Source organism: Hippopotamus amphibius, chromosome 5 (assembly GCF_030028045.1).
Source record: "Hippopotamus amphibius kiboko isolate mHipAmp2 chromosome 5, mHipAmp2.hap2, whole genome shotgun sequence".
Lineage (NCBI taxonomy): Eukaryota > Metazoa > Chordata > Mammalia > Artiodactyla > Hippopotamidae > Hippopotamus > Hippopotamus amphibius.
The window spans coordinates 81,511,061-81,529,141 of NC_080190.1; the positions used below are offsets into that span (position 1 = coordinate 81,511,061).

Consider the following 18,081-nt stretch of genomic DNA (forward strand, 5'->3'; position numbering starts at 1 on the left):
GAAACCATATTTAGGCAGGTGAGAGCCTTTATTTTTTTTTAATTTTTAAAATTTTTTATTGAAATATAGTTGACTTACAGTGTTGTGTTAATTTCTGCTGTACAGCAAAGGGACTCCATTATACACATATATACATTATTTTTTATATTCTTTTCCATTATGGTTTATCACAGGATATTGAATGTAGTTCCCTGTGCTGTACAGTAGGACCTTGTTGTTTATTCATTCTATGTATAATAGTTTGCATCTGCTAACCCCAAACTCCCAGTCCATCTCTCCTGCACTCTTCCTCCTCTGTGGTAACCACAAGTCTATTCTCTGTGCTGTGAGTCTGTTTTTGTTGTGTAGCTAAGTTCTTTTGTGTCATATTTTAGATTCCATATATAAGTGATATCATATGGTATTTGTCTTTCTCTTTCTGATTTACTTCACTTAGTATGATAATCTCTAGGTCCATCCATGTTTCTGCAAATGACATTATTTTGTTCTTTTTTATGGCTGAGTAGTATTCCATTGTATATATGTACCACATCTTCTTTATCCATTCCTCTCTCAATGGACACTTTGGTTGTTTCCATGTTTTGGTTATTGTGAACAGTGCTAGTATGAACATAGGGGTGCATGTATCTTTTTGAATTGTAGTTTTGTCCAGATACATGCCCAGGAGTGGGACTCCTGGATCATATGGTAATTCTATTTTTAGTTTTCTGAGGAACCTCCATACTGTTTTCCATAGTGGCGGCACCAACTTATATCCCCACCAACAGTGTAGGAGGGTTTTTTTTTCCCTCCACACCTTGAACAGCATTTATTATTTGTAGATTTTTTAATGATGGCCGTTCTGACTGGTGTGAGGTAGTACTTTATTGTAGTTTTGGTTTGCATTTCTCTAAAAATTAGCAATGTTGAACATCTTTTCCTGTGCTTTTTGGCCATCTGTATGTCTTCTTTGGAGAAATGTCTATTTAGGTCTTCTGCCCATTTTTCGATTGAGTTGTTTGTTTTTTTGTTGTTGAGTTATATGAGCTGTTTGTATATTTTGGAAATTAAGCCCTTGTTGGTCACATTGTTTGCAAATATTTTCTCCCATTCTGTAGGTTGTCTTTTTGTTTTGTTTATGGCTTCCTTTGCTGTGCAAAAGCTTTTAAGTTTCATTAGGTCCCATTTGTTTATTTTTGTTTTTATTTCTATTGCCTTGGGAAACTGACCTAAGAAAACATTGGTACCATTTATGTCAGAGAATGTTTTGCCTGTGTTCTCTTCAAAGAGTTTTATGGTGTCTTGTTTTATATTTAAGTCTTTAAGCCATTTTGAGTTTATTTTTGTGTATGGTGTGAAGGTGTGTTCTGACTTCACTGATTTACATGCAGCTGTCCAGCTTTCCCAGCACCACTTGCTGAAGAAACTGTCTTTTTCCCATTTTATATTTTTGCATCCTTTGTCAAAGATTAACTGACCATAAGTGTGTAGGGTTTTTATTTGTTTGTTTGTTTGTTTTTTGGCAGTGGCTTATGGGATCTTAGTTCCCTGACCAGAGATTGAACCTGGGCTCCTGGCAGTGGAAGCATGGAGTCCTAACCACTCACTCACTACCACTCACACTATTGAGTAAGTGTGTGGGTTTGTTTCTGGGCTCTGTTCTATTCCATTGATCCGTATGTCTGTTTTTGTGCCAACACGACGCTGTTTTGATGACTGTAGCTTTGTAGTATTGTCTGAAATCCAAGAGGGTTATGCCTCCAGGCAGGTGAGAGCCTTTAAACAGATGGACAGTGGGTTAGTTTCTAGTGCCCAGGATGTGTGAAAACACAAACTCTGACAGTAAGTTAAGGAATATCTATTAAGTGCTTCCTACGTGTGAGAAATTCCACTATGATTGAAAAATATTTTGAGTTGTTTTTTTAAAAACTGTGAAAAACGTAAGAAAAGTGATTCTTTGATTATTGCCAGCAGGGCTGTGCCTTTAGGTTGGGGAGTAAGGATGTCTGGGAGCTGAAAAGCAGCAGCTTGAGGCCAGGGAGAGGCCTGGATGGGGAGACCAGCCTGCTGTGGGGCCCTTGCTGCTTTTCCTCAGGCAGGTGTGGAGGCCAGTCCACCATCGTGGGCACATGGGAAATAAACATAGAGTAGGGACTTCCCTGGTGGCACAGTGGTTAAGAATCCACTTGCCAATGCAGGGGACACAGGTTTGAGCCCTGGTCCAGGAAAATCCCACATGCCACGGAGCAGCTAAACCCCATGCACCATAACTACTGAGCCTGTGCTCTAGAGCCCGTGAGCCACAACTACTGAAGCCCATGTGCCACAACCACTGAAGCTCACATGCCTAAAGCTCATGCTCTGCAATGAGAAGCCACTGCAATGAGAAGTTCACGCACAGCAATGAAGAGTAGTCCCCACTGCCTGCAAGTAGAGAAAGCCCACGCGCAGCAACAAAGACCCAATGCAGCCAAAAATAGATAAATAAGTAAATTTATTAAAAAAAAGAGTACTTTGTAAACATTCTAGACTCAGTAAACATTCTATACCTAGTTTCTTTATTATAGTCATCCAAAATTGGGGAAAATGCCAAATATAGTTGTATAGGTTTGGGCTTTTTCATTTAATACGATTGAGTGACATGGGAATGGTCTCACAACATGATAATCTTCAAAACTGTCGTACTTTGGGAATTCCCTGGAGGTCCAGTGGTTAGGACTCCATGCTTCCACTGCAGGGAGCACGGGTTTGATCCCTGGCTGGGGAACTAAGATCCTGCAAGCGGCGTGATACAGCCAAAAAGAAAAAAAAGAAAAGAAAACGGTGATACTTTAATAATTGCATAATATATCATGGTATGGGTTTTCACCTCTGATTTAACTATTACTCCCTCAGGGTCAGACATTGAGGTTCTTTATCACTGTTGCAGGTAGCTTTGCAGGGAACCCTCTGTGTCTCAGTCTTTATCCAGCCACGATTGTTTCCCTGTGGAGGACCTACAGGTGGAGTACTGGGTGGAAGGGTGTAACTTTCCAGGGTGTTGCTGTGTGTGTGACAGTTGTGTCACTTTGCACCCCCTGCCATGTACAGGAGTGTTTCTCTTGCTGCACTTCTGCCAACATTGAACACTGTACTGACTTTTGATACTAAAACACATTGCTTTGCTCTGATTTGCATTTTTAAGGTACTAATGAGGTTAAAAGTTTTTCAGTTTTATTGGGTATTTTTAAAAATCTAAGTTGTTTGTTCACTTCCCCATTTTTTTCTTTGAACTTAAAGAGATCTTTTATAAGGTAAATAAATGTTTTTATTTGTATTGATTCTATTTTTCTCAGTTTGTTGCTTTGGTGATTTCCTTCTTTTTTTTCCTTTTTTAATGTTGAGAAAGTCTGTCCTTATTCCAAGTTAATATAAAATTTTACCTAGATATTTCTTCTTCTGTGTGCTTTTTTTTTTTTGACATTTTCTTAATCCATCTGGATTTATCTTGAATGTAACATTCAATGAAACTCTCAATTGATTTTCTTCCAAATACTTAGCTGGTTTTCCAAAACCATCTGTTAATAACTCATTTCTCATTAGTTTATTATGCTGCATTTATTATATTAAAAAAAATACATGTGTGTGTGTAATGTCTTAGGGTTGTCTGTTCTCTTTTCATTGATCTATTTGATGCTTGCATCAGTACTCTGGTAATTACTTGTATTATTCTTCTTCAAAACAATGTCTCATCCATTCTTGTTTGCTTATTCTTACAGATTGTGGCGATATTGGTGGTAATGGTACTGGTGGTAGTAAATAGTTACTGAGTGTAAATTATGTGTCAGGCACTAGCTCATTTAATCCTCAGGACAACACTGTCGCTGTTTTCCTGTTTTACAGATGAGGAAACTGAGGCATAGAAAAGAAAGTAATTTGCCCAACGACGAACAGCTTTTAAGCAGCAGAACTGGTATGAATTGTAATCCATTGAAAAATCTTGTCTGGAGTGACTGGAATTATACAAATATATAATTATTTTGATATACAGAACATCCTAATCTTCCAGACAATCTTCATTCTCTACAGCCAAAAACAAAGTCTCTCTCTTAACGTTTCTTTTTAAAAAAATTTTTTGTAGGGTTATTCATAGCTCGTCTGTATTTTCTGCTGCTGCTGCTATAATTAGGATTGCTTTTTCAGTTTTCTGATGATCAAGGCTGTTAGAATAACGCTGGCCTTTTGCATAATGGTCTTTTTGACAGCCACCCTGAGTGCTTTATCAGGATTGGATGCAATGTAGGAGTTAACATTTTGTTGGTTCCTGGTGTATCTCCCACTCACGCGAAACAATAACGATAGATTGTAAGATTTTGAGAACAAGAGACATCTACTCAAAGTCTTATTTTTCAGGCTGCACGGTGTCATGTTTTATAAAGATCCATGGAAGGAATAATAAGCTAGAACCACAATACCCAATGAAAACCCTCATGGTTTGAACATTGCATTTTCCTGTTTTGTTCAAAATATGGCTTCCAATGTATATTTCTTTTTGAGAGCCGGATCTGCTTTTGATTCTGAAATAAAAATCTGCTTCAAATCTTTGAAACATTACTTGAAGGTGAGAGATGAACTGTCCAGGGAGAGGTTCTTGTTTTTAATCACTTAACCTGGAAAGGCCACTATTTCAGGCCAATGAGCTTTAGAAAAAAATTTAGAAAAAAATCAAGTTCTAGTCAGGATCCATTCTGGAAAGGTTGACAAGAGCCCAAGCACTGCTTTAGAATTTTCTTCACTGCTAGCAAGCATGGCATTTGTTTCTTGGTTCCCCTCACTTTCTATTTCTGGACCCCATGATCGCACATAGATATGACAAGATCAGCAAGGGGAATTAGAAGCTATCTGTTGCTGACATGAAAAGTTGACAGTTTTCCCTAAAAAACATTCCTGCAGCAAGAGGAACTGAAAACCTCGTATGAGCTTGGCGCCACAGTCCACTGTGCAGGCTTTGTCATGGCAGCCCTTCTGGTGACCTCCCTGGTTCCACGGGGCGGATGGGCTGCTCCTCACTTCCCACTACCAGCCGTGGTGTGGGTCTGCAGAGTTAGATGCCAAGCGGGCTGCTGCCTCGGGCTTCCTCGCTTTCCTGTGACTCTTCCTGCAGCCCCTCCCAAGAAGCATGGAACCTGCAGAAGGATGTGTGTAACTGGCCTTTCTCCCTCTGACCACCTGCTCTGTCCTTCCTCCTGGCCCTCCTCCGGTGCATATCAGTGTAAAGCCCTGCAATCCACCAGAAGGAAGCTCACACGCCAGGAGCTGGTTTTCTTGAATCTGATACTGAGAAAGTATGCATGTGAGTGTTTTCATTTTTCGTATTGAGTCTAACTTTTAAAAACTTTATTTGGATATAATTTTACTCTGAGAGAAAATTGTAAGACTAAGGATAGTGCAAGACCCTCTGTGGACTTGGTATCCAGGGTCACCTGCTTTTAACGTTTGCCCTGTTTATTCCCGCTCTCTCCTGGTGTGTGTGTGGCTGTGTGTTGTCTTATGTTTGTGTAAACATATAAATTGGGAGGGGGGCATTTGAGAGTAATTTGTAATCATCAGAGTACTTTAGGTCCTAAATGTGCAGTATTTTTTCCTAAGAATAGAGATGTGCTCTTACGTAATTGGCAGTTATCAACCTCAGTCAGTTTTACGCTGAAGAAATACTTTGATCCAATCTACCATTCATATGCCGGTTTTGTCAGTTGACTTAACAGTGTTCTTTGTAACATTTCTTTTCCTTCAATCTGGAGTCAGGTATTACCTTTAGTTGTCATATCTTCATAGCCTCCTTCAATCTGGAACATTTCCACAATCATTTTTCTGTCTTTTGCGATGCTGACATTTTTGAAGAATACAGTTCCATTTTAATGGGATGTTCCTCTTTTGGGGTTTTCTCTTGTTTCCTCGTGATTAAGTTCAGCTGGAATTCTATAGTATATGGTGGTGCTTCCTTCTTGGTGTCTCATCTGGAGGCATGTGATGGTTGGTGATGTTAATTTGATGACCCGATCAAGAAATTGTCCCATTTCTCCCTTGTACGTTTACTCTTTTTGCCTTTGAAACTAATAGCCGTGAGCAGGGAGCTACTTTATGACGATGCACATCCTCCTCATCAGAATTTCTCCCAGTTAATTTTCCTAATTTTCTATAAACTTTATTAGGTTATCTTAAGATAATAACTTTCCCTTGAGGCTTTAACTGGAAAGCAAATTTAGCTCCTGCCTTTTGAAATACTTTCTATAAACGTAAAATCATAAGCTTAAAATCACTGTACATTCAACAAACTGAACTAACAAACATAAAATCACTTTACATTCAAAAACTGAAGTAAACAAACCCGTAATAGTTTATTTTCCCTAATCTAAGCTGTACTCCACTCTTTGTGTCCATTTACCTTGTTAGTTAGAAAAAAAGTCTTCACTATTTCACTGTAGCAAAAATAATCAACTTTATCTCTTTCAGGCAATTTCTAAGAGAAGGTTATTAGAACCATCAAAAATACCAAACTTTTATCAAAAGCTTAAATAGTGATTAAAGTTTTTATTAAGCAGTTGAAACTAAAAAAAAAATAATGTAAATACTGTCAGCTGATAAGGAAGATGTAGGAATTAGTACAGGTAGACCTCGTCTTGTGACTGTGTTTTTTACAGATTGAAGGTTTGTGGCCTCTAAGTGTTCAAGTGGAAGGAAGAGTCGCACATCTTTTTACTTTTCAAAAGCTAGAGATGATTAAGGTCAGCAAGGAAAGCATGTTGAAAGCCAGGACAGGCAGAAAGCTAGACCTCCTTCACCAGTCAGCCAAGTTGTGAATGCAAAGGAAAAGTTCTTGAAGGAAATTAAAAGTGTTTCCCCAGTGAACACGCAAATGATAAAGTGAAAGAGCCTTATTGCTGATAGGAGGAAAGCTGTAGTGGTCTGGATAGAAGATCTGAACAGCAACAGCATTCCCTTAAGCCAGAGCCTAATCCAGAGCAAGGCCCTGACTCTCTCCAATTCTCTGAGGGTTGAGAGACGTAAGGAAGCTACAGAAGAGAAGTTCGAAGCCAGCAGAGATTGGTTCATGAGGTTTAAAGAAAGAAGCCGTCTCCATAACATGAAAATACAAGGTAAAGCAGCAGGTGCTGATATAGAAGCTGCAGCAAGTTATCTAGAAGGTCTAGCTAAGATGTTCATGAAGGAGGCTACACTGAACAACAGAACTGCAACGTAGAAGAAACAGCCTTCTATTGGAAGAAGAGGCCCTCTAGGAGTTTCATAGCTAGAGAGGAGAAGTCAACGCCTGGCTTCAAAGCTTCAAAGGACAGGCTAACTCTCTTGTTAGGGGCTCATGCAGCTGGTAACTTGAAGTTGAAGCCAGTGCTCATTTACCATTCCTCAGATCCTACGGGCCTTATGAATTATGCAAAATCTACTCTGCCTGTGCTCTCTACATGGAACAACAAAGCCCTAGGTGGCAGCACATCTGTTTACAACAGGGATTACTGAATATACGAAGCCCACTGATGAGACCTACTGCTCAGAAAGAAAGATTCCATTCAGAATTGACAGTGCACCTGGTCACCCAAGAGCTCTGATGCAGATGCAGGAGTTTCATGTTGTTTTCATGCCTGCTAAGAAAACATCCATTCCACAGCCCATGGATCAAAGAGTAATTTCAACTTTTAAGTCTTATTATTTAACGAATATATTTTGTAAGGCCATAGCTGCCAGTGAGTGTGATTCCTCCAGTGGATCTGGCAAAGTCAATTGAAAACCTTCTGGAAAGGAGTCACCATTCTAGATGCCATGAAGAACATTCATGAGTCATGGGAAGAGGTCAAAATAGCAACATCAACAGGACTTTGAAAGAAGTTGCTTCCAACCCGCATCGATGACTTTGAGGGGATCAAGACCCCAGTGGAGGAAGTAAGTGCAAATGTGGTGGAAACAGCAAAAGAACCAGAAGTAGAGCCTGAAGATGTGACGAAATTGGTGCATCTCAGGATAAGACTTTAATGGATGAGGAGTTACTTTTTATGGATGAACAAAGAAAGTGGTTTCTTGAGATGGAATCTACTCCTGGTGAAGATGCTGTGAAGACTGTTGGCATGACAACAAAGATTTAGACTATTCCATAAACTTAGTCGATAAAGTAGGAGCAGGATTTGAGAGGACTGACTCCAATTTTGAAAGAAGTTCCGTGGGTAAAATGCTGTCAAACAGCATCGCCTGCTACAAAGAGATCATTCATGAAAGTAGGAGTCAGTCGATGTGGCAAACTCCATTGTAGTCTTATTTTAAGAAATTATTGCAGCCACCCCAGCCTTCAGCAACGACTGCCCACATGAGTCAGCAGCCGTGAACATTGAGGCAAGAGTGTCCACCGGCAAAACGATTATGACTCACTAAACGTTCGGGTGATGATTAGCAATTTTTAGTGATAGAGTACTTTTTAATTAAGGTATGTACAGCATTGTTTTTAGACATAATGAGATTGCACACTTTTAAGATGCACCAAGAAACCAAAAAATTCATGTGACTCACTTTAGTGCGATACTCGCTTTATTTTGGGGGTCTGGAAACAAACTCACCATCTCGCCGAGGTAAGCCTGTGCATGTTGGGATACCTGGTCCTGTCTTCGCTGCTGTGCGCAAAGAGGTGAGCTCCTGGCAGAGGGTAGAGGCCCCTTCACCTGCAGGGCACATCTGCCTACTCAAGAGGGCCATTCTCTACATGATAAAATGAGGTCGGTGATATTATTGTTGTGGGACCCCAATTATGTAGGGTTTTTTTTTTTCTTTTTGAGGAATTGAAAATAATATGCTTAATCCAAAAAAAAAATTAGGGGTTTTTGTGGCTATGCCTCTGTAGGGCCCTAGAAACTAAAGCACTCTTCCTTCTCATTGGCAAGAAAAGTGTTTTCTCTTCTTCATGGTTAGATGACTTTGTCACGCTCAGTTCTTCCCTTATTTCACGTGGACACTGTGCAGGTGGAATTGCCCGCCGGGGTGTGACAGAGGCCGTGGAGTCGGGTGAGCCTGGGTCAGCCGCCCAGCCCCGTCCCTTGGGAGCTCAGGGACTGGATAAGGCACTTAATTGCTGGCTCCCCTTCCTTCGTTGTAGAGCAGAGATGTCAATACCTGCTGTGGGAAGTTATCAGGACGGAAGGTGATCCTGCTTGTAAAGTGTGTTAGTCCCTGGCCGCTAGGAGGTACAGAGCGTAGGGATAGTTATGGTTATTTTTCTCAAGAAGTTGAGTGAAGTCATGGGCGTGGTACCTTGGGAGGATGTCGCATCAACAGTCTGATGTGTGTTTACCAGGAACCAGGGGCCAGAGCCAGCAGTGAATCCGGCATGGGACGCATGAGTCCAAACATCTAATCTGGTCCCAAGGCGCCAGGATCACGAGGAAGGCGGGGTTCTTTAATCCCTCTGGGCTGGCAGCCAGCAGATGCCGTTTCAGCCCCAGGACCATTCTGGTAGCTTGGACAATACCAAGGGTGCCATCCTGGCGTTCTGTGGTCAGGCGCTTTGTGGGGGAGCCCAGGGAGGCCCGTGGGGACACCCAGGAAGAGCCCCAGCACCAGCCTCTGGCGTGTGGGTGGGGGTGGCTCTAGGCCAGACCTTGCTCAGTGCTGCAGGGTGTGTCGGACCGTCTAGACGTCTTGTCCTGGCCGCCAGCCTGGGATTTTACCTCCAGGGGACATGACATGCCACCAGACTGCGGAGGGAGCCAGAAACTTTAAAGCTGGGAATAGACACACATAAAAGTCTAATTAGAGCCCTGTCTTTTAGCGAATATATAACTTAAGAGGGTCGAGGAATCTTGGGCTTGCTCGGCTGTGGCTACTGTTTCCACCATTTGCCTTTCCGGCTTCCCCAGAACTTGTGGCTGTTTGAGGGGGCAGGGCTCCAGTTCTGCTGTCTACCTTCTGGCCAGCAGCCCCCTGGTTCCCTCCCATCACTTTTGAGACTTGCTGTCCCAGACAGGTGAGCTCAGAAGCCAGTCTGTGTCTGATGTTTTTAAAAAAAGAAAAAAAAAAAGGCAACCTTAATAGCACCGGAAATAGGTATTATTTACATAATTCAGAATAAGGCAGAGGCAACTTTAATTGGCTTTTTCTGGCTTCAGTATTTTAGTTGAAGGAAATTGCTTATTTTATGTTTACATTTACTTTGTATCCTTAAAAGTATGCGTAAGGATTAAACAAAGGACCAAAATAATCACACTATTTTCAGCTCTCTGGCAAAGCTGGTACAAAGATATTTCGTTGTTGCTCTAAATTGATTTAATCTTTCTGGAAAGCAAGCTAGCTGAGTGTAACCAAAGCTATGAAATTATTCATAACCTCTCTTACCCCTGGCTGGTCAATTTTAGGACTCTATCCCAGGGAAATATCTTCTCCCTCAGAACCAACAGAGGGACTAAAATATGCTTTGCACAAAGGTCTTCCCACTCTTTGTGACAGTGAGAACATATAATGAGCTGAAATGTAAGCAGAGCGTGGGGGGGACACAGAAGACCGCAGTGATGCCGCCTGAGTGGTCCTCTGGAGGGAGGGGAACAGTTGCTCCCCACGGGGTGTGCGCAGTGCTTTTAAGCACATGGCCCAAAGCCACCCAGAGTCCTCCACGGGCTCCTTATTGTGCACCCACGGCTGGAACCTGCGGGCGGAAACGGGAAGCCTGGGCCAGGCTCCTGATGGTTTTCAAACCTGGGCTCTCGTGCTGTACACTTGTGTCTTTATCAGCTCAGAAGCGCATTTGGAATGATGGAAACAGGGTGAAGGTTCACTGGCTTATTTTTTTGTTTCCTTTTAAAGTTGCTTGAATTTATATAGAAATAAAACAGTTCTGAACATAATAGTAGCTCTTTTATTAGGCTCATGAATATGTGTTCGTGTGTTATTTAGAAAAACAGACTGACTGTTTACAGGCTTCTGAGTGGCTTAGCCTCTGACATCTGTCTCTCAACTGAGTGTGAATAACTCAACTTTTCATTAATAACCCCAGATTCGGGGGGATTCCTATAATTCCTGCATAATGTAAGTCCCTAATTCTGGACAGAATGGGGATTTTATATAAGCTAAGGGTTTAAAATGAGCATTTCCAGTTGGTAGAAGATAACGTCTGCACGTCTAGATATCTTTGTGCAGAAGTTTCAGTGATGTAGGTGGGTGCTCACCGGTGAACGTTGTAGAGAGAGGCAGGAAGGGTGTCTGCGGTGCCCCTGCTCATGTGTATTCATGTATATGCCCACGTGCATTTGACCCCCACATACATGCACCCACTGAACACAGAGACACGGGTGTTCACACATCCTTTCATGTTGTTTCTCTCTGAACTGACTGCTTTCAAAACTGTCGTTCTGATTGCCGGAATGGAGTTCTGTTTGGTGTTCAGATCGTAGCCTCCGCAAGGACAGCATCCACAGGTATTCCTAGCCTCTGGGGACAGCAAAGTGCCCCAGACCCTCCTTACTCAGAGGCGGGTCGGTTGGGGTGGCTTCCTGTTGCGGGAGTGTGTGTTTTTATGCTGACACACAGGTGGCCAATAGCTGTTTTCTTTCTCCCCGGTTTGGCATTCATTTCTGAAGAAAATGTTGAAATAGCGACTTCCTCCGCGCTCTCCCTCCCTCCATCGCCCCACCAGGGCAGGGCACCATCAGCTGCCTCAGCTCAGCTTTGTATCACTCAGCTCCACGGAAAGAAAAGGATGACTACGGCCTGGTCCTTGCCCCTAGGAGGGGAGACAGGGTAGCTCTGTGTATATAAACACACGCAGATAAACTCAGCGGAGAGGTAAACATGAAGTGCACTAGCAACACAGACGTTTGAGTGATTGTTTAGATCTCGCTCACGTGGTTACAGTGGACCCTTCCTGGTCTTTCTGCCAGTAAAAGGGATGGGAAAATGTGTTATGTGTACTTGATAGCAAGCAGGAACGTTAAAAGAGTACGGCTCACAGAAGAGTTTGCAAAGCACTGCTCTAAGGCGTCCCTCCAATCTCATACCGTCTGTTCCAAAAGAAGTCCCCCGTGTCTTCCTGGCTCCACACAGCGCGACCTGTGATCCTCCCAGACTTAGAGTCTCAGCCGCTGGACAGCATCCCACCCCCTCTGTGTATCGTACAAGGCTCCACGATCTGCCCGCAGCCCCATCTGTCACGGGTCACCACTCCCCCGACCCCCCTCCGCCCCCCCACCCTCACACCCCCACCCCACCGCAGCCACACTGTGTAAGAGCTTTAGCATTTAGAATTTGAACAAAATCTGGCTTAACTAAGCCGTACGTTCTGAGAATGCATTGATATTATTTAAGAGGTTTAAGAACTTATTGTGAAAAGTACTTTGTAAATCAGCTTTACATACTGTTTTCAAAATAATGATTTACACAAAGATATAGAAATGTATTTGTCACTCAACATTCACTGTAGGTTCTGTTGTGTCCCTGCTGTGGAAAAACTACTCAAAGTCCTATCAGCTTCCTCTGGGAAGGCTTCCTTGAGAGGACATGTGTATTAGTTACCCGTTGCTGTGTAACAAATTACCCCAAGATCTAGCAGCTTAAAACAAACATTTATTATCACATACAGTTTCCTTCCATTAGGAATCCAGGAATGGCTTTGCTGGGTGATTCAGGCTCAGGGTCTCTCATGAGGTTGCAGTGCCTTGAGGCTTCCAAGCTCATGGTCATGGTTGCTGGGAGGCCTCAGATCCTCCCTGGCTGTTGGCGTGAGGCCTGTTTCTTGTCACCTGCCTGTGTGTCCTCACAACATGGCAGGCATCTTCCCTGAGAGCAGGTGATCCAGGATGGATGGATGGGTGGCTGGATGGAGATTGAGACCAAGACAGAAACAGCAGTCTTTTCTCCCTTCTGTCATTCTCTGGTGACCACACAGACCTGCCCTGGTACTGCGGGGGAGGGGTCTACACAGGGTGTGAATCCCAGGGGCTGGGAATCATTGGGAGTCTAGGAGCTGGCTGCCGCACCTGTTCCTAGAGGGGTCTTCAAGGACGTAGTGGAAGTGCATTGGTATAAAGTCATTAGAAGGGGAAGCTGAGGTTAAAGGGCACACAGCCTGCTCACTTTTTTTTTTTTAACCAGGACTCCTTTTCTTTTCATTTTCATTTCCTTCCACTGTCCCTCACAGCACAGATTATGAAATACACAGGCATCTGCCCGCAGTGGTTACCTCCTCCCAGCAGACAGGGAATCATACAACTCAAAATTGAAAAAAAGAGGCCAGTGTTATTGATAAGGGCTCCCAGGCTTGCTGTCTCATTTCTTTTAAACCTGAGGCTGGGGTCCTGCTTATTGCCTGGTTATTATCAGGACCATCTAGAAGAGTGAAAATTGCCTGGGAAACTGGGTGCTCAGGGAATTGAGTTTTCTGGGTGCTGGGGTCTCCAAGGGGGCTCTCCTGGATTCTTCTGCCAATGGGTTGTTCTAATTGGATGGAGAGACTGTCTCCTGCCTCCTGAAGCGGGGCTGCATCCCCTGCTCTGACTGTTAGTTGGTGAGTGATGGGGGAGAGGGACCCCTGGGCCCTTTGCCTAATGTGACCCTGTGTCCCAGTTAGTGTGTCTGTCATCCTCAGGCAGGTCCCAGCGGTGGCCCGGGGCCGAGCGTGTGTGTCATCGACGAGGTGGGGAAGATGGAGCTCTTCAGTCAGCCGTTCATCCAGGCCGTTCGCCAGGTGCTGTCCACCCCAGGGACTGTTGTCCTTGGCACCATCCCCATACCCAAAGGAAAACCGCTGGCTCTCGTGGAAGAAATAAGAACCCGAAACGACGTCAAGGTGTTCAGTGTGAGTATCCCTGGGCCTCTACACCCACAGATGCCCCGAAACAGCACGTAACAGCTCTAAATACACTTTTGGCTTTGAGTTACCGTTGTTTTTCCTCTTATGGTAGAATATGGGTGAGTGCGACTTCCTGCTAATTTATAGAACTGCGATTATACCTCTGCTCGGTGACAAAGCAGACGTGCCGATGGGGAGCCGCCCGAGGGTCCCGCGCCTCCTGCCGTTGTCCCTCCCCACCGCCCGCCAGGCGCCAGGCCTCACCAGCATCAGTGCCCCGCAGGCAGCCGTGCGCTGGGGCTGAGTGCGTCTCTTCCCAGCCTGATGGGGAGACAGAGGCAAATAAGTGCCATTTTATTTTAAAGATTTCCCTTTGGAACGGACCCCCTTCTGCTTGTGGGGAGAAGCTGTGGGTACAGTTTGAAGCACCGTTTCCAGATGCTGTAGCGTGGCACTGGCCAGAGAGCTTTCCACTGGGGTGGAAGTGCGCTGTCTGCACCGTGCAGTGCCGTAGCCGTCAGCCACATGTGACTGTTTACATTTAAACTAAACTAAACTAAATGAGAGAAATCTTTTCCTCCGTCACACTGGCCACATGTCAGGTACCCAGCTGGTAAGACCACCCCCCCGTCCTCCCCACCTGGAACTGATGAACCCGGCTCTGGGCGTGACCCAGGAACCTGTCTTCACAAGCTCTCCGGGTGGGAGGAGCCCTGGGGTGGAGCGTGTGGAGGGCGAGTGGGTCAGGGGCAGCTGCAGGGACTCTGGTGGTGCTGCCGGCACTTTGTCCCCGTACGTGCTTTTCTCTCCCATCGTCAGTCTGTTTCCTTCTTCGTCAGTTACTGTCCTCCCTGTGCCGCCTCAGTTTGTTTGCAGCAGTGACAGCCACCTCATCTGCCCATCCCCCCCGATGTCCCACCTCCCTGCAGGCGCCCAGTGAACCAGTGGGGCTGGCAGGCTGCTCCTGTGGGGGAGTCGGATGTGTGCTCTAGCTGCGGAGAACTGTGAGGACCTCATATCGCTGGTTCTTGTCCCCATGGCCGGCTGGCCCTATTGGGACATCCGCGTGTTATCGCCAAAGTGTCTGGGGGTACTTTCAGGGCAGTGGACGGCCGTTAGGGTTAGACCAGCCAGGCTTGGAGAAATCTGTCCGTGCGTTGCTTCATCCATTTATTCTCTCACTTAGTTGGTAAATGTGGGCTGAGCACCTCCTGTGTGCTTGGCCTCACTCTGAGTCTTGGTGATGAATGAGACGGACCAGGTCCTTGTCCTCATGGAGCTGACACTCTAATGGAGGGGCTTGCAAGCAGAAATGTAAGCAGGCAGTTAGGCAGTTTCAGGTATGGGTAAATGCACAGAAGGTAAAGGCAGCACCAGGGCGCTGTGGGCCTCGGGGCTGGCGGTGGGGGAGGGAGGTGGTGATCAGGGCAGGTCTCTGGTCTCTCCAAGGAGCTGACACGTGAGCCGTGCAGGAGAGCCACGCAGGCTCACTTCCTCAGTGGACCTGGGCCTTGTCTTCAGAGTTTTATGTCACCTTCTCTATCTCTTACTTTGCATGGCCTCTAGTTTTTGGTTGTGATTGTAGAGTTTCTGTGAAAATAGAGTCAATGAAAAGTGAAAGATCATGAAAGATAGTCTTCAGGTCAGAGAGCTTCCAGGCTGGAGGGCTGGGGAGCCGCTGATGCTGAACTCCAGGGACTGGCTGTCTCTGCAAATGGATCCGATAGCCCGACCGTGGGATTGGGGGATGACTGCTACACCCAGAAACAAGTGCTGTATCTTAAGACAATGCCACGTTTTCTCCTCTCTAAGCTAGGAATTTATTCTCTAGGCAAGGTAATCACTGATCTTAATGATGTATAATAAAGTGATTAGCTTTTGGTTAATTGTGTAAGAGACCCCATTATGCTTGTCTTTCTTGTGTTCCTTTGGGGCACGTGTGAACTTGCTGTGCATATTTTATAAATGAAGAATCTCACTTTCCTTATCTGCACATTTAGGGGTTGGATTAGATATTTCTTTGGTCCTTTCCCTTTCTAATAAGCAGCAAAGTTACCTGAATTCATTTTTGAGGCCATCCTTTGCATCTAACACTTAGTCCATGGTACAAGCACATGAGAGGCATGTGCCCTTCCCTCAGGAAAAACAGTCCAGGGCTTCCCTGGTGGCGCAGTGGTTGAGAATCCGCCTGCCAATGCAGGGGACACGGGTTCGATCCCTGATCCAGGAAGATCCCACATGCTGCGGAGCAGCTAAGCCCATGTGCCACAACTATTGAGCCTGCGCTTTAGAGCCCATGAGCCACAACTGTTGAGTGCATGTGCTGCAACTACAGAAGCCTGTGCGCCTAGAGCCCGTGCTCTGCAACAAGAGAAGCCACGGCAATGAGGAGCCCGTGCACCACAACGAAGAGTAGCCCCCACTCACCGCAACTAAAAGAAAGCCCACGTAGAGCAAAAAAGACCCAACACAGCCAATAAAATAAATAAACAAACAAACAAACAAATAACTTTATAAAAAAAAGAAAGAAAGAAAAACAGTCCAAGGGACAGTTAAAATCTGGAGGTGAGGAGAGAGATTTGTGTGAACAGAAGGAGTGGGGAGAGGTGTCCGGGAGGAAGGGCTTCTTGGGTGGGTTTTTGAAGGAGGAAGTGGAGAAACGAAGGGAGAACATTCCAGATAAAGATTAAATTATGTAAAATGTGGAGGGCAGCTTCCCCGTGCTGACAGATGATGTAGAGATGGGACTGAGGTCATGATATTGGGAAAGTATTCACAATACCTCAAAGTTATTCATATTATCTAGGCTGTTCTTTATAGGGTCAGGTAAACAGAGCCTTTCTTTTCAGAAAAACACCTGAGGACACTTCCAGTTCTAGACAAAGTGGAATAGACACACTGCTCCCTGTTCCTCCTCCTACGGCCAACAAGTTTGGACGTTGTACATAAAATAGACGTTAAGAAGACCTGAATGGTAGAGGGTGGAAGGCACGTTAGCTAGGGACCTCAGGACCCCAGGAACGGCATGAGAGACGCAATTGGAAATCACTTGTCCTGCCAAGAACCAGGAAAATCAGCCTGAGAGCAACAGCCAACACGCCAACAGCAAGACAGCATAGATATTGGAATTGTAGGGCAGAGATTTTCAAACAGCTGTCATAGAAATGCATCAGTTGATCGATTACAAACCCACTTGAAACAAATGAAAAATGGAAGTTCTTGGCCAGGAAATTGAATGTTTCAACAAAGATATGGAAGCTGTAAGGAAGAATCAAATGAACATTTTAGAATGTAAAGCACAATAACTAGATGAAAAAAGTCCGTGGGTAGACCCACCAGCAGCATGGAGATGACAGAGGACTGAATGAGCGAACGTGAGGGTGGAACAGTAGAAACTGCCCAAGAAAGAGCAGACGGAAAAAATGAAAGTCCAGGGCCGCAGGGACCTGGGGACCCCGTAATGAAGAAACTTCCGTCCTAGTGCAGGTTCAGGCATTGAAGTTTCCCTTCCCGAAAGTTGCTTCCCTCTCAGAAGTTTGGTTAAATGTTTTCTTCATTTCTTCTAGAGTGTACTGCCAAGTACAGCCACTGAAAAATGTTTTAAATTTATTTGAATATTAGGTTATTGGAGATCAAACATCAGAAAACATTTAATGATGATGTCAGTGCTGTGGAGGCAAGAGGTAAAGACCTTCACGGGTCCAGGTTACGAGCAGGAGCTCTTACACTCCTTTCATCCTTCTCGGACTCACGGCGTGAAAAAATATTTTTATCCCTGCCAGTCACTTCTAACAAAAAAATACAAGTTTGGTCATGTTGGTGGCATTTCCAAAGCATATTTCACTTGGTTTCCTGTGAAATACCTCCTTGATGGAGATGCTGGAGAGTGTTGCCTGCTGAGGGTAGGAGAGATGCTGGGGTCTGAGGAGTGGGGATTGAGATGCCAGGGCGGCCACCAGTCCTGGGGCACCTGGAGGCAGTGCCGAGGTCCATCCGTACATGGGGATGTCACGGCAGCCTGGTCACCAGTGGCAGCTGGCGTGCCTTGTCCAGGGTTGTTCGGTTAATGGGGGCACAGCCAGGATTCAGACCTCGGTCTGTCGACCCCAAAGCCTGAGCGTTAGCGTAGCCCTGCCGTGTGTCTCGCCATCCTGGGTAGGGGTGGTTCAGATGACTTTAAAATCTAAGATTCCTAGAAAGTATTTGGTTTTTCTACTTTGTGAAAATGTTACTGTCACTGAAATATGTTCTACTATTCTGAATTCAGAGCTATTTAAACTTGTGTTTGT

General features: G+C 44.8%; 1 protein-coding gene across 2 annotated transcripts in view; it reads left to right on the forward strand.

Annotated features, from left to right (window-relative positions):
• The window catches only part of NTPCR (nucleoside-triphosphatase, cancer-related), a 36,185-nt gene that overhangs the window by 12,020 nt on the left and 6,084 nt on the right, over positions 1-18,081 (forward strand). For both annotated transcript variants that reach the window (XM_057737513.1, XM_057737514.1), the window contains one exon: positions 13,589-13,798. In XM_057737513.1, the coding sequence (XP_057593496.1) occupies positions 13,589-13,798 (210 nt within the window). The remainder of the gene's footprint in view (positions 1-13,588; positions 13,799-18,081) is intronic.